Here is a 17,328-nt window from a genome sequence, read left to right as displayed (position 1 = left end):
ATCTTCTAGATGCCGTCGAAATGTTTTGTTCGAATTTGTGTCGTAGCGACTGCAAACCTTAGCACAAGAGGGAAATAAAATTGTTTCATGCTTGGCTCGCGAGGGTTGATTGGTATGTCATAGTCGATGGAATTTTCCGACCAGCGGCACAGCACAGAACCTAGACCTACCTGGGCCAGGCCATAGCCAAGCTCATCTCTCTTGTCGAGAATATTCTAGAAACTAAACGAAAATGCTGGCTGCGTTGAATACTTACAAACACATTGTAAACTTTTTGGCTGCATGGGATATGCGAAAAATGTTCGATAACACTTTAGGTTTTTACGTATAATTTCCAGAAAAAAATGAAGTTCATAATCTACCTGCATCCGATATTGTGACTACTAAAAGAAAAATTTTTTTTTCTGTGACATTTTGTTAAACTCTCGTAGTAAGGGTTTATCGTACCAAAGATCACTTCAGCCAAAGTCGCACAGATCATATTTAGATGGTTTACAGTAACTTTAAACGGATTTGACACAGTAGCTACCAAGGAAGCTGTGAATATTTTTTGTCCTTCAGCGCGTTTTTTTTTCCACGCCTTAAGCTAAAGGTTGGTGTTAATAAAGTAATCTCTTAAACAAATATGTTTTTTTGGTACGTACTACTATTGGGAGGTATAACAACTTAAAATATTCTTCATACTAAGGGAGTGTGATTTTTCAGTTGAAAAAAAAAAAAATCCCCGTTTCTAACGCGTTGGTCCTCTGGCAGTGCAGAAAGGATAAATGCTACTGTTGTGGGCGTCGCTGTAGATGTGCATACAAGAGGAAATTAAGGGCAAGCTTCAAGGACACAGTTGAGAAGCGGAGAGCGATAGACCGCGGACAGAGATATCTAGCAAGAGTGTAGTGTGGCTGTTTATGTGATCACGTAAATAGTCTGGTATTAACGATACTTTTTAAAATATTTAATCACATTATATCGCCATCTTGAAGTAAAAAAAAAAACTTTTAAGGCCATAGCACTACTAATGTCTTCAAAATCTACAATATTGTTTTTGTTTACCATTGTTATCACAAAAAATTGTGGAAATCACGCGATTTGTTTTTTTTTTGCATTTAAATGTTTATTTCCCCTGGCCAGACTGGATTCGCTTGACGCCCGGCCTTTAGGGAAGACTATCACACTCGGGGAAATGGGTGAGAAGGGTTAGGAATCATCACCATCCATTGAAGTTGTTTGCAGTGCTCGGTCGGCGTCACGTGACATGGGTAATTCTGACAAGGGGCTGAAAACTGCATTACTCCGCCCTCACCCCCTCTTTTTCCCCTTCCCCCTCCCCGCACCAGTCTAGGGAAGGTTTGCAAACAGCAGGAGGGGTGGAGAAGGAAGGGGGAAGGGGTTTGTTCTGGGTGCAAACCTTGTTTGCCAGCGTGTGCCCCGCTGATGCATGGCAGGGATTTTCCGATATTTTATCGTCCGGGTCGTTTCCCCACGTCTAGTCGTTGACCTACCCCTCCTCCAACCCCCCCACCTTTCCACTCCCCACCTGTTAACCTGATTAGCCAGGTCGCGGTGACGTCACGGCCCGGTCAGCCATTACGATAATGGTAAACCCTCCCCCCCTCCCCCCAATTACTCTTCTCTGACCCGTGACGTATGACGGCGTCGGGGAATAAACAATGAACTCCTGTACGCGGCACTCAGATTGTCACTGCGCCCTGAAATCGAAATGATGAAGGGAGGGGGAGGGAACTCGACTCCGATTCGAAGATGATCTAGGTTTCATCGAGTGGCGAGGGTCGTGGTTCGATCCCTACACCCGGGAGCGACTCGAATTCCCGAGCGCGTGAGTCGGTAAGCCGAGTGGTTCGGGAGCTACCGCCCGACGTCATACCGCCAACGATCAAACAGTTCGAAGAGAACCTTCATCTCAGACTTTCGCTGGCCAGAGTTTTTAAAAACTTTTGGCTTCTTTTATTTTTTATTCGGGTTAAGATCCACACGCTCGATGTAAAAAAAAAAAAACAAGTGCCCGAAGTTTCGGCTTGCCATATTGTAGCCATTCTCAGAGGCGATGATGAATAACTGAAGGTTTGGTCTTCCAGGAAAGTATTAATGTAGCGCGAATAATTTTTATTTTCAAGTTCGAAAAAAACGCAATTGAATTATTTTTTTTGGTACGTTTTCTCAAGGTACTCCCCCCATCACCAGTCACTGCATTCTGCCTTCGCCCTATTCGCACAGCTCTTCGTCCATTATCGTCTTTAATAACCTCGATGTCAACGATGTCACCATTTGTACACAGACTATTCGACATCTGGCACTAAGTATGAGAAGCATTCACGATGTTATTACGTTACATAAACCTTACTTCTTAGTCTCACCTATCATTTTCTTACAACATACAGCCAAATAATACCTTAATGTAAAAAAAAAAAGGAAAGTATACGAGTTCCATCTACATGTTTAGTTCCTACATTGAGACATATTCGGAGTTTTCGAGATCCTATATATTTTTTTCCTGGGGTATCATTCTTAAGTTAATCGTTACATCCATCGAGGTATCTCGAATTATTACAACTTCGAATTGATTCGATCGCGCTTATAACGAAAGGAAATATCGAGAGCAATAAAAGGGTGTTCTAACGGTCGCTCAGGAAAATAAGGGTTTATTAGATTCTCTCTCTTCCGTCTACACAAGAATCACAGCGGCAACATAACACGTGAGTATAAATCAATATATATTTTTAACTATTGTAAATCATATTCATTATTTGGAACAAAAAAAGGGTGTTCTAACGGTCGCTCAGGAAAATAAGGGTTTATTAGATTCTCTCTCTTCCGTCTACACAAGAATCACAGCGGCAACATAACACGTGAGTATAAATCAATATATATTTTTAACTATTGTAAATCATATTCATTATTTGGAACAAAAAATTTATTACGTAAACAATTTTAAATGTAATTTAGGATCATAAGTATTAATGCTTGCTAATACAAAGAAATGTTGTAGCTCTAAACCCGGTAGAGTACCCACTCCCGTCATGAAAAAATCAAATTTTACACATTTAGAAGTGGTGTAAGAACCACAAAATTCGGGGAAAAAATAACTTAATTTCATACAGACGTAGTTACTTACATTTTAAAACATTAAATTCCACGTTAAATATGCTTGGCCTACACACATTTCTTTTTTTTTTTTTTTTTTTTGTAAATTGGACAGAAATATTCATGTAAAATGTATTTCTACATTTGTGTTGTCACACTACCTCCAATAGTTCAAAATAATTTGTAAACCGTTCCGTGAATAGCTATCCAGTATTAACTGTGCGCATTAATAAGCACAATTTAAAAATTAAAGTCAAATTATTGTACACTCGATTATATTTTCCATTTCTTTAAAAATGATGCTTAAATTAAACATCAATGAAAATTTAAAATTATGCGCAAATATAAGTAAGATACACTCAGTATATATTAAAAAAACATTTCATCCATGAAAAAATAACCATGTCCATGTGTTGTACAAAGTTACAAGTGTTACGAACGTGGAAGGCAAGGCCGCGACGCGAGTCCAGGTACCTGTGCCGGACTGGCGGCCCAGCACGTCCGCTGACGTCACGCGCTCATACCTTTGGGGATTATGGCCGCCTGGCCTTCCCCCCCCCCCCCCCTGCGCCCTCCTTCCTCGGCGCGGTCGTCTATCCCTGAGCGGCCTTGGAATTCCTCGAGCCGCTGCGAGGAGTGGCGTGACTCAGACGTGTTTATGGAATCTTCGAGCGTCGGGTCGGCCCGGGATGACGCGACACTTCACAACCGCCCCAGTACGTTCCAAAAAGACGGCCGACGGGGATAAAAGCGGCGACGCCGGCCTCCGTTGGAGTTCAAATCCAACAGGCGAGTTGGGTGAGTGGCGGGACGTGGAGCGACCGGACCGTGCGTGTGTGACCGAGTGGCGCGAGACTGTGTGTGCGTGGACAGGCGTGGGGTAAGGGGCGAGCCACTGTCCAGCCTAGCTCCAGTGAGGAGTGTGAACTGTGGACTGGACAGAAACTCGGTGATTTGTGAACAGACATTAATTGTATTAGTAATAAATAAAACTGTATAAAAATTAATTGCGCTGTCATTACGAACCCGTTTTTCCCTACTAGTAACAATATCTTTCTTGGCAACTGATTTTCAAAGGAATATTTTTTTGAAACAATACGATTTTTTTTTCTCTGTGCACTCCATATTAGTTAACTTAATTCCCGATGGAACCGCGTCAAATTGACTGTCACCACGCGAAGTAATTTTTATTAATATCTATATTTGCGATGTGATTTTTGCATTCACATAAATTTAACCCGGTTGTCTGCACCCCACATTTATCAGATCTTGCCCGCTAACTTATCCGGCGGTGTGTTTTTTTTTTTTCAACGCACGAGTACCCTGGGGGGGGGGGAGGAAGTGATATCATGAGCAGAGCGCCGCGTCCAGTTCGTCCAAGTTTCCCCCGCGGTAAACATCTTCCTTGGCGCCCGGCCAAGCAGACCCCGGCAGCTCGGCGGGTCCAGGACTGGCCAACATTTTATTCCCTGCAGCGAAGAAAAAAAATATGATAATAATAAAACTTCCATGAAAAGTTTCAAAGTTAATGTCCCCGGCGCCGCAAATAAATAAATTTTTTTCCACTGAGATTTCAGACGTTCCTCAGATAGTCACTCACCTGTAATAACAATAGTTTTTACAATAACTGTGCCATGACCTTTTTTTTCAATAAATTCGTATACTTCACTTTTTAATATGAATATAATAATTCTAACATGATCAAAATACTAACAACCGTGTGAAATATAAGAGAAACAGAGGATTGGATCTTCTAAATTAATTTTTGTTTTTCATTGCTGAGCTAAAAAAAAATGGCTACATTTAAATTTTCAATTTATGTTCTTTTAGGTTTTATTTTAAATCGTGAAATAGATAATATTTGTCTATATGTTCTGTTAGATATTTTCATCAATGTCAAGAATGTTATCAAAAAATGCTGAGACAAATGCTAATTGCGTCCCGGATCCTGTCCTGAGATATTTTCGAGTTTACATAGTTGGCACCACTGTTGGGCGAAATTTTACTTTTTTTTTTTTAATTATGTGGTGCGTTGGTTTAACCTTCAATGCGAGTGCTTATTATTTATAGATTAAGTACTGTATGTGTGTTTAATATTGTATTGTAGTCAATTTGTATTGTGTAGTTACTGACGATAGCCTGAGTAACGGTAGCAGCCATTTATTTTATTTATTTATTTATACACGAACAAAATTCAGCACTAGGCTAGTTTTCAATTTTCCCGTGCTTTTTGTACGTATTAGGGAAGGTAAAATATCAGGTTAAAACTATGATATAGTAAACAATTAAAGAAACTTAATTACTAGCATAATAAAAATTAATGATAGCCCTCCCATAGATAAGATAAATCCGTTCACATTCGTAAAAAAACACCTACTTAAGAATTTATTTCTATACATTTTACCGCATCTTATGAATTATCTTTGGTAATATGTGGCAGGGTTCCAGATGACTCTGCCTTGTGAAGCAGTGCGTGATAACGTGTTTTGAAAACAGCGATCGATGTGCTCTGCCGAAGGTAGTCTGGTGTGTCATTCCACAGATGGCTTGCCAAAAAACTAAACGATCTTTTGAAGAAGATGCCGTGATGCTTAGGTATCTGAATTATTTTTTTCCTTTGTTGGTGTTGTAGCCATGTTTTACCAACTGTTCAGAAAGCTTAGAATACAAGAAATGTGGTGACGCTCTAAAATGTATATTTTTGAGTTGGGTTGCAAAGTGAAATTGCCGTCTGTGATCCATGTTGAGCCAGTTTGTTTTAGATAGCTTCTGACTTGCATGAGCGTGTTTCTTCAAAATTAAAAACGTAACGTAAACATGTGTTCACAGTTTCTGAATACTATGATGTAGTGTTTTGTCAATGCTGACAAATAATCCTGCACAGTAATTAAAAAGTGGTAACACAAGTGAGCGACACTAAAGACACTAAATCAGACAATGTTTTTTTTTTAATTTCGTCCTCTTTTTTTTTTTTTTTTTTTTGCCGCTGAATTCATGTGGTGCACAGTTTCGATTTAACCGGTCGTATGAAGCCTTCACCTTGAAATTCTTTCTTTTTAGTATTTCATAATGTTTTCCCAAAACCCTGAAAACTAATGTTTGTGTGGTTTTGGGAAATCCTGATTTTTATAGATTTAATGAATGTTATACTGAAAAATAAAGAGTTTAGAGACGAAGGCTACAGACGAACTATTAAACTAAAACGGTATTCTACATGATTTCAGTAGATGCTAGGACTGGCAACAAAAATTTGCCTTTGATTTCATAAAACCCGTTAAATAAGATCTGATTTCACAGAAAACCTCTTTTATAAACCATTAGATATGGTTATATTGTGTATTTAATTTTAAAAAATGCGTCAAAACACGAAATAGAAGCAAAATAATTTCAGATGTAGCCTCCAAAGGCTAATTACCCTGTAACTATTGTTTTGTAACTTTCTTGAATATTAAATGAAATTTATTAAACTGCACAATTGCACTGAAAATTTCCCACTAAAATATTATTCGTGTCCAAATCATTTGACTGTTGTAGAGAAAAAAAATCATGGTTTCGTTGGAAAATTCACATAAATGTGTATAGGATTATAAACTCAATTTCAATGTGTGTGTAAAGTTTGCTAAATAGTTTTAAACAAATGTGAATTTTTTTTATGAACATTCATACGAAATTTGGTAGAAACAACAGAGAGAGAGAGAAAAAAAAGATTCATATGAAACGAAAGAGATGGGGTAAAAAGTCAAACACACGGTAAAGTAGATTGCAAAATTGTTTGAACGAACGTGTTGGCTATACACAGCCTATAGCGGATTAGACAGTGGCCCCAAAGCGTCGTAATGCAGAGGGGCGAATCCCCAGGTAAATCCCGCCTGATCTCCTCTTTCATGGGGATTCACACTCAAAGACATTCACCTCGTCCCCCTTCCCCCTTCCTCCCCTTCCACACTCCAAACCCTACACCTTGCCAAAGCCAGGAATTACGCGGACGTGTTTATCCGATATTCATCGTGTTCGCTCGGAATCACTTCGCGGCGTCCCGAAATACCGGCTGAGCCCCGAGGAATGAATATTGCAAGCGAACCCCCGCAGCCTCGAACGCGCTCCTGTGTTTGAAGCGGAGGAACGTCAGCTTAAGTACTAATTACTAACGGCACAACCCCCTAGTCGAGATCAATGGCTACGTGAGAGGAGAGGGGAGGTAGACTATCCCGAAGAAACAAAGAGCGCCGACTGTCACGGCAGCGTAGGCCACGTTTCCAGTCCGTGTTTTTGACGAGCTGATCTGACCACGCGACCACCGGAATGAAAAGTATTTTAATCCGGCATAATATGGCTTGGCGCATCCTGTAATCCGGCACCAATCGTGCCGTTCGGGATTTTTTTTCATGTTTTACTGAATTGCCTATTTTTTTAGTTTGCTCAGGGTTGATCACTACTTTCTGTTTTTTTTTTTCAGTACAGTGATTCCAGTTTCCTAGTGGGAGTATATTACATAATGCACATTTGGTATTCCCGTTAAAAACTTCGTTGTCGTTCGATGATCCGGTAAAATCGCCATTGCGGCATGGCCTTGGTCAGGTATGTGCCGGATTAAAGTACTTAAACTCGCCCGATCGGTCTTGCATTAGCAAAACATTAAACATAGATAAACATAAATTAATTTTTTGAACTAAAAAATCTTACTTGTAATATTTCCATGTTATTCTCGCAAGAGTACTCAAAAAACTTCTTTTTTCTTTTCTTTTACCAAAGATTCCTTTGGAAATCAGTTGCCAAGAAATAATTTGTAATACTTACTACAAGATAACTATTGTAAATTTTTACAAAATTTTGCTATGGTTATTTTTGGCATTAATGAAATATGTTTTTAGAAACAATATTGAATATTCTTGTCGCGCTTACGAAAATTGGCGCATAATTTTCAATTTTGGTAATCTTTTATACGAGCATAATCTTTTTTTTTTAACCACGGGAAATGTAATGTAATATTCGTGAATAAATCGTGTGCCCGGGCAAAAATCCGAATACTGTAGTACCGCGAATTTTTTTTGTAACGATACAGTTGTCATGTAAATGTACATATTTACAAATATTTGTAATTCTGCATATACCTTCAGTTACATTTACAAAAAAAATTACAGTGTAATGTAAGCTTGTTTTAAACTGCCAAAACCTTGGCTGCGAATCCTATTTCCTCTTTTTTATCCCCCCTCTCTCGCTCGGTACACATCTGTCTTCAAACGAAACTAATACATACGCGGAAGATATTAAAATCTTTGGTTTTTTTATTATTATTCCCGTGCGCGCTTCCTTTTGCTAGTCGCGGAAAACAGAGACAAGCAGAGAGCGTGTCGGAAATTAGGGACAGTCCCCTGAAATATTAGGAAAAGAACATGCCAAGTGCCGCTTAATGAGAACGTAGAAAAAAACGTTGGGTACAGTAAAATTGAACATTCTGGTGTGTGTTACTGGCGAATTTTGCAACTGGGTTACGTTAGGTAGAAAAAAACTTAAATTGAATTTAAAACCACTTCCTGAAGTAACATTTTGGGTTATTTCAAACGCGAAAAAACTCTATACACGATGAGTCAGAATTCAACCGACAAATTTTGGCTGCATGTTTATGTAACTTTGGCCAAGATAAAGAAACGCGTTATTAATTTTTACAATTATTTTTACGTGAATACGTCTATAAAATTGCTTCCATGGTGGGATGCAATTCAAAAAACGAATGATAACAAAATCGGGGGATACAGTTTGGTGTTGCAGCTACATATCTATCATCTCCATCTAAAATGTAATTACAGCACTGGAAAGTTAAAGGATCAAAGAATTCGTTACGCTAAGTGAGGACCGTGATGCATCGCGCGCGGTGGAGGGGGAAGCGCCACCATTTTGAGGTCATTTTGCTGCGTTTCGAGATTTCCATTTAGTATAACTTTTGACTCGGAGAAGCTACGACGTTCGTTTGAGTTTCAATCGTCAGCTCTCGTCAAAATATATTGATTTCATATATAAGACATTAGTGTAAAATAGTTACAGTGAATATATTATGTATTTAAAAAAAACATATTTTATATTTTGTATAGAAAATATTACCTGTTACGAACACGTACAACACACGGTTGTGTCCATGACACAGCCACCCCCAATTTTTTTCCCCCTCTTTGTTCCTATAATCGTGTGCTCTGAAACCAGTTCAGTAAGTCAGCCTGTGCCTGATGACGGGAGCAGGTGTCAAGTTCCCGAAACTACGCAACCGTTGTCATTGGTAAAACGTCTGTGTTCGTCAGTGCTATCGTCGTTGTGTTGTCCACAGTACTTGTTTATCTTCTTTGTTGTGTTTGTATGTTTGTTGCGATGTTACAGGTAATTTTTGTCTACCTGCATTTAATCTGTCTCGTAAGTTCCTTCAACGGAATTCTTGTGCTATCTGATATTTAGAGGTTGTGTTGTCCATAATACTTGTTTAGTTTTATCGTTGGTTCTGTTTGTCAGACATCAGATGATACAGTCTTGTTTTCTGTGAATATTTATCTACTTTTTTTTCCTGAATATTTCCATGGCAACAGTGCAAAACTGCAATGGCGTATGTCTAAAAAAAACTGCATTAAATAAAAATTCCAGATTGCATGAATCTGTTAAAGAACGTAGTTCAATAAGATTGAAGGTTTAAAAAAAATATATAAAATTTAAAACTCTACTTAAACTTAAATTAGTATATAAGGGCCACCGTTTCTTAAGAATTTCTAACTATGGTATACTTACATTATCCCGCATTTATACAGTATTTATAAATATGCCTTGAAATTTTAAATGTCTGAACAGTAGAAAAGAAATAGATTCTCAAACTCTTGAATAGTTATTGCTTTAAACCTGATAATGTAAAGTGGTATTAATATTTTCAACTTATTCCTTTGCGACGAACCTGAAAATATTTTGTCGGTCGAATACCGACTCATTCTGTATTTTAATTATAAATGAACTCTACTCGTACTTGATTTCACTCAAGTTGTTAAGAATTTTGATGATAACACTATCACTTTTTATTTGTGGCGCTTACTTAGATGCGTCGGGTTCTAGTTTAAAATCCCGATCAATTTAATTTGTTTTAGACACGAAGGTAAGCCTCCCCCTTATCTACTCCCGGCTTACGTTAAATAAAATAATAAGAGCTATTTTTTTCCGTACTCACCAGTGATGTGTGACACCTAACCTCGGTAATGAGAAAATTCATGTGTTTTTACATTGCAAATGCACTTATAATACGAAACTCGGACACGACATTTAATTTAGAATTCATGAAATTACTCCTAGCAAATTCCGTATGCTGAGAGCAAAGATTTCATACATCAAAATTAAACTGTAAAAATCGTTTGTACTTTTTACAAAGAAAAACTTTGGAAAACATGTTGCCGACGATATCACTTGTAAAACTGCAAGGCAGAGCTTTGTAAAATGGCATATAGTACACAGCCTTGTTTTACAAGTGATATCGTTGGCAACAGGGTTTTCGAGGACTGTCCTTGTAAAGGTACAAAAACATTTTTTTAGAGTGCAAAGGAATATTTTGTAAAAGTACAGAATTTTTTTCTTCTGTGCAAAGGCATAACGTTACATTCTGCCCTCGTATACAGCTTACACTGAATACGGTGTTTCATTACGCTTGAAACAATATCAACAATTTCAAATTTGGTTTTGTAGTGCAGGAGGTAAAAAAAAAAAAAAATCCCGCCGTTCCCCGGGCGAGAATGACGTCAGTGCAATGTTTCTCTTTCCCGTTGGTGTTCCCTTCCGCTTCCGACACGCCTTTCAGCGTCTTTCTTTCGCGTTTCCCTTTAATCTCGCGAGTTCATCCTCCCTCACTCCCTCTTTATATATATCTCTCTCTCTGTCTCTTCCCCACTGCCTTCTTGAAAGTGGAAGCGGTGTATCGGCCACGCCTACCCCCTCCCCCTTTTCCTTAAACCATCGAGACACAACACGGCGTCGAGAGAAGCCCGTGGTACGTCTGAAAAAAAAAATAATTTCCCTTCCCCTTAAAAGAAAAACACTCCGGTTGGTGAAGGGGGGGGGGAGAGAGAGAGAGAGAGAGAGAGAGAGAGAGAGAGAGAGAGCAGGCATAAATTCACCTCGATGTGAAAAGTCTTGTCTGGTTTACCAAGAAACAGAACAACAGAGTGCTCGTCTTTTGCCCTAAAGGCATTTGTACTAAACGTAAGGCGTGAAATGTTCTTTCTTTTTTTTTTTTTTTTAGGGGCGGGGAGAGAGTAAGAGAAAGATGCCTTTAGTACACAACTCGTGGTATGGTTGAACTGTTTTAAATAACCGTAATCTGTTAGGACTTTTTTCAATGAAGAATCAGAGGCGGTCCTACGGGAGTGACGATACTCCCCCCCCCCCCACACACACACACAGAAAAATATATATATATATATATATATATATATATATATATATATCCATCCCATAACCACTCCTAGAACTAACGAAATTGTAGAGATAACTAAAAGAAATCTTCTCTTGTCTGAACATTACCTTTGACGTCAGATTTTTTTGTGTGTGAAAATGAATTACGTTATTCAGTGCTACTTACAAGTATTACCTACTCTTAATTGTCAGTTGAAAAAAATATGTAGTTTTGATAATGACTTGTTGAAACGTCAGAAATTCTTTAATATTGTATTTAAAGGATTTTTTTGTTCTAAATTTTGGGCTACCCATTTAACTGGGAGGTTTTCCTAGTTTTTTTTTTTCATTTGCCCCTCTCTCCATAACTTGAGGCTGGGTCCGCCAGACAAGCATATCTTCTCAGAAACTACGACTTCCGAGTCCCGCGACCCGTTGCAAACAAGGCGTACAAGCGCGCGGAAGTAATAGACTGGGTTTATGAACACCAATTATTTTCTACACAGGATAAACTATTAGTGGCTGTCGGTTACTGTTAATAGCAAGGCATTCCATTAATAATGTTCTGTGGTCAAACAGTCAACATTAATATCAAATTACATTTTTTTTTTAAATTTGACGACAAAAAGAGTTGAAACCAAGATGGCGTCTTACAGTTACTTTTCCGTAGAAGTGAAAATTGATCATACTATCTGATGATTTAACTTAATGCAACACAAAAAGAAAATTTATTCCCCGAAGTTCTCATCCCACATTTCCCTTTAAATAAACATTTTTTTTTTAAGTAGATGATTAAAAAATCCGTTCAATATAAATATGTCTCTAAAACTTTTGTGCTCTATGGGGGTATCTGGCAACACAAGTATATGCTGTGCATTGAAAAGCGAGAGTAATTAATGCACACAGCGAACTAACGATGAGGCAAGCTAGCTCATGCCCGGAGCTAAGGCGAAGGCACTTCAGTCGATCGTCCAGACACGACAGATAGGGATGGCAACGATAAATCGATGTATCGGAAATACCGATATTTAAGGTTCAAAATATTGATAATTTACCATCGATATTTTGTTCCAATGATATCGAATTCGAATAAAATAATATTTTCAATTGAAAAAAAAAAATTTTTAAAACTATCTGTAAATAAATTTGATAGAAAAAAATAGCAAAATTGGATCTCACAGAAGGTAATTTCATAGGCTTGTAAGTTGAAGCATTGCAGTGCAGTTACCGGTCGACCGTTAGGACAAGGGTGATGGTCGGTGACGTGGAAGTAGATGCGTGGGACGTATGTCTAATGACTGTGTTCAGTCTTTCCAGTTTCGTGATGTGACGGGGAGTGACTTTGTATTCACTGTTGTGACTTGCAAAGGAACTTTACAGAAGTCAGTAAAACCGACGCAACAAGAACTTGACACAACATACATTTAAATAATAATTTTATAACAAGTAAAGCAAAGGTGAAAGTTTGTACATTATAATATAGATCCATAAATCAAAAATTACGATTTTTTTTCAAGCCGACATTTTATCGGTATCGAGATATTAATTTGAGCGATACATCGAAAGACCGACATATCGATACGTTGTAAAAGTTTGGCCGTCCCTAACGAAGGATGAACTGGCAGACAAACTGGGCGTTTGCATGATCGTTAGAGACCTGCAAAATTCGCGGATTCATTCGGTGATAGGCTAGAATATTCAAACACATATACCTCTTAGATAATTTTTCTATCGGCTTACTGTTCATCTGGACGAATCTCAACCAGTTATAAACCCTCAACCAAAGAAGGATCGAATCACAGACAAACCAGCTGAGACGACTTACAAGTCGGCAGCCAATGAACTTGCGTTTATTTGCCCGAGTGTACAAGGGTATGTGCAGTCTATCCTGAAGGCCATCGAAACCGCGAATTTTGCAGGTCTCTAATGATCGTTCCACGTGCACCGCCGCCGTCACGGGACCAGAATCCTTTGCGCTGTTATTTATTCGGCGCGAGCTTTAAAAATAAAAAGCTGGGGTATTTAAACAGCTGGCGGAAATGCTACCTGGGTACGCTTGTAATCCCCTCCTCGCCATGAGCGTTTCGCGTTGTAAATCCTGCTGTTTGCCTGCTCCCCCTCCCCCCACCAAAACCTCCACCACCCTCACCTAATTTTACTACGAGCGGCTTCGTGAATTATTTTACTCGTGCCCCACTGACCTCCGTACTAATCTCACGTTTCATGCTTTAATTCATGTGTGCGTCGTATACAGTGTGTATTTCAGTGCGTGTGTACACATCATAACTATACTATTAGAAAAAATATTTTCACCTTAAATTTATAAAGAAATCTGTTTTAAAAATTTATCCAGAGATCTTCGTTCAGTGAGCTTTCTTTACTTTGAAAATCAACACGAAAAAAAAAACACATCTTCAAGTACTAACAAAAGCTCCAAAAAAAAAGTATTCTGTATACGAAAATGGATATTTTTAAATGGAGAAGGTGATTTAAATAATTTTTTATTATATATACGTCATTGTTAGTCTGCACTTTATGTAACAGAGAAAACCCCAAATAACGTGCAAACAAAGAGTGGATGGCACAAACAAATGGAAAATCAGTCGATGTCAAATGTTAAATGTACAGCCAGCGCAGAGATTTCCGAACGAAATACAGCGGGCTGAAAACGAGTTGCAACAATAATAGCAAACACAGACAAGCAACAACCTTGGACAACCCGGCGACAAACAGTCCAACGAGATGATGATACAAAACAGATAGGGCATGTGTCGTTTTGCCTAAAGGCGTTTTGCCTGATTTTAGGCAAAACGCCGTTAGGCAAAACGCCGTTAAACATAACGCCGTTAGGGAAAACGCCGTTAGGCTAATCGCCGTTATGCAATTCGCCGTTAGGCAAAACGCTTTTTCCTCTTTTAGGCAAAACGCCATTAGGCAATTCGGCGTTAGGCAAAACGCCGTTAGGCATATCGTAGTTAGGCAAATCGCCGTTAGGAAAACCGCTGATAGGTAAAACGCCGTTAGGCAAAACGCCTTTAGGCAAATAGCCGTTAGGCAATTCGACGTTAGGCAAAACGCCTTTCGGCGAAATGACTTTAGGAAAATCGCCGTAACGAATTTATGTTTATTTAAACCGCCTTTAGGCAAATCGCCTGTTACTCAACAGATAATCTGGACGACACAGCGACGCATAGCGATTAAATTAAGCAGGTCAATGGCGACAGCGCAGACGAACAAGGTAGGATTGCGACGTCTCGGGGACTGACATATGTTCCCGACATCTGGGCACAAACATACTAACCAGAACAGTCTTATTGGTTCTGCATGCGTGTTTATCCTCGTTTTCTACAGAACACAGACTTGGGAAGTTGAAGTGCGGCGAAGTTTCTGCGGAGATCCAGTTGTCTGGAACTACGGGGAACATTTGGTTTATTTTAGTAGCAGTCTTTGTTGGAAAGTCCGTGAATTCACTGTAATTTCGAGTTACGTACATAGTCATCTCAACAAAGGGGAAAGAAATACTTATGTTGCATGAAAGTCAAATTTATAAAACATTTCTGTAAAAATTACCAATAACCAGTGCCATGTATTTTTCACCGAAAGATTTCCAGACCAGCTGTGTGTTAAAACACTGTAGCGTTGTCTGTGATTCGCAGAGCTACAGATAAAACTATGCGATCTAAAAACTGCTCAAGATATCAGAGCGTTATTTTTTTTTACGAAAAGCATTTAAGAATGAGTAGTTCTGTTTCCGCTTTTCGTGTATTTATAGAAGAGTGAAAATGGGGTTTAAACGCATGTTTGCAGAATATTTTTTGATACACTCAGTACAGATATGTCAAAGCACTAGAGGGATCTTCATTTCTCGGGCATATAATGTTTTGGCTACCGTTCAGATCTCATAGTTTTCCCCGTGCACGACGAGAAGACTTTGCTCTTAGAGACGATATTACGCCAGAAGCACCAGCGAGAGTCGACCTAATCTTACTGACACACACAAACACACGTGTCTAGGTGGGCCCCTTAATATCGAAACATTCTCCTTCGTGAAGGCATAAATCACACATTAAAAATAAATTCTGAAGCTATAACATAATGTGATCTTCCCGTAAATTTTAATACGATAGAATTTTTGTATTTCCTGTTTGTCCAAAATATTTGCTCACCTGATATTCACTAAAAGTTATTTACGAACAGTACAAAGATCAGAAATTGTCCTCACATAACAGTAGTGACAATAAAATTTTAAAAACCAACATGGCGAGTGAGACTGGACCTTATGAGGAAAGGAAAGTTCGCACAGTGCATCACTGACATGAGTATAAAACAATAATATAATCTGAACGCCTTGACAGAATTCGATAGGGTTGGTTTTGTCGGCTAGATTTTTATTACGAAGAGATGAATTACAGAAAAATTAAATGCAATTTATAGTTTTAAAAAAATTGAAATAGTTTTTCATAGAATAAGGACTTGACCTAAAAAAATAAACAAATATAAAAAAACATAAGAAAACCCCTGCAATAACCAAATCTTAGAATATTCCATTAGATAATGTTTAAATACTTTAAAATTAATTTTTGTTCGTGTTCGTTTATTGATTGGTTTCAAGCCCTTATTTTACGAAAACTATTTGTAATTTTTTTAACTGTAGATTGTAGTGACTATTTCTGTATTTAAGGTCTTCGTAATGAAAATATGTAGCTCCCAAAACAAACTCCATCGAATTCTGTCAAATAATTCAGATTATATTATTGTTTTATATATAGACTATTTTATATAAACAGTATATATACTGTTTATATACATATTCTCATCATACATGTACGACGCCACCTTTCCAGTTCTTTTAAACCGGAATCCTGGGTGGTTTATGCGAACAGTCATTTGGAACTGTGAAGGAAAGGAACGCTTTGTTCATTTCATGTTAGAGGTGGGTTGTTACAGCAATTTTCGGTATCTGTTCCAACCTTTTACTGAAACAGTAATGTAATAGTTACAAGTAGCTGATACTTCTGTATCAGCTAGAGCAGTAGCGGTCCCAGGAAGCAACAAGGTATCAGAATTCTCGTTACAGGTTACACATCCTCCGTGCCGTCATCACCAGCGTAAAAAGGTATCAGTTTTCTGTTTCCACGTTCTTCGTTAAATAGTATCAGTTTTCTCATTCTACATTCTTCGTAGTCGTAAAAAGGTATAAGTTTTCTCATTCTACATTCTTCGTAGTAGAAAAAAGGTATCGGTGTTCTCTTTCCACGCCTTTCGTAATTGGAGTCTTCAATCTTTGAAAGGAGAACGCACTGCGCACTGAGCGTACTGTGATGAAAAGCCTAAGATGTACATCAAGTTTTGTCCCTGCCCGAACACGCCCGAATTATCCCCTTCGGCCAACCTCGGGATTTGTTTTATTTTTGCGCAGGAAAAATGAATTGAAATATTAAAAGTGGTCGGTTAGGTTAGCTACAGTAAAACATCTAGGTATAACACTATGGACGGTTAGTTAGGTTAGTATAGCTACATTAAAATAAACAGAGAAATATAAGTATATATTAAAAAAACCGAGGTTGGCCGAAGGTGAATATTCGGGCGTGTTCGGGCAGGGACAGAACTTGATGTACTTCTTAGGCTTCTCCCTCCCCTACATTCTTTCCCTTCTTTATCCCTTATTCGTCGTGCTGCTCCCTCCCCTTTCACAAGCTCCGCCCAAGTGACCGTCATCTGCGATCGGGTTCTGCGCACATTGGCCGTGGTGTTGTTCCAGGTGAATTCTAAACTGATACTAAAGTATTTGATACTTGAACAGTGTACGTACTCGTTTGCAGT

General features: G+C 38.5%; 1 protein-coding gene across 1 annotated transcript in view; it reads left to right on the top strand.

Moving 5' to 3' along the window:
* LOC134538605 (translation initiation factor IF-2) overlaps positions 1-17,328 on the top strand; it is a 48,878-nt gene that overhangs the window by 11,512 nt on the left and 20,038 nt on the right. The window contains exon 2 of the mRNA XM_063380033.1: positions 3,970-3,976. Coding sequence (XP_063236103.1) covers positions 3,970-3,976 — 7 coding nt within the window. The remainder of the gene's footprint in view (positions 1-3,969; positions 3,977-17,328) is intronic.

The sequence above is a fragment of the Bacillus rossius genome, chromosome 13 (assembly GCF_032445375.1).
Source record: "Bacillus rossius redtenbacheri isolate Brsri chromosome 13, Brsri_v3, whole genome shotgun sequence".
In the NCBI taxonomy this organism is placed as follows: domain Eukaryota; kingdom Metazoa; phylum Arthropoda; class Insecta; order Phasmatodea; family Bacillidae; genus Bacillus; species Bacillus rossius.
This window is presented reverse-complemented; position numbering and strand designations above follow the sequence as displayed.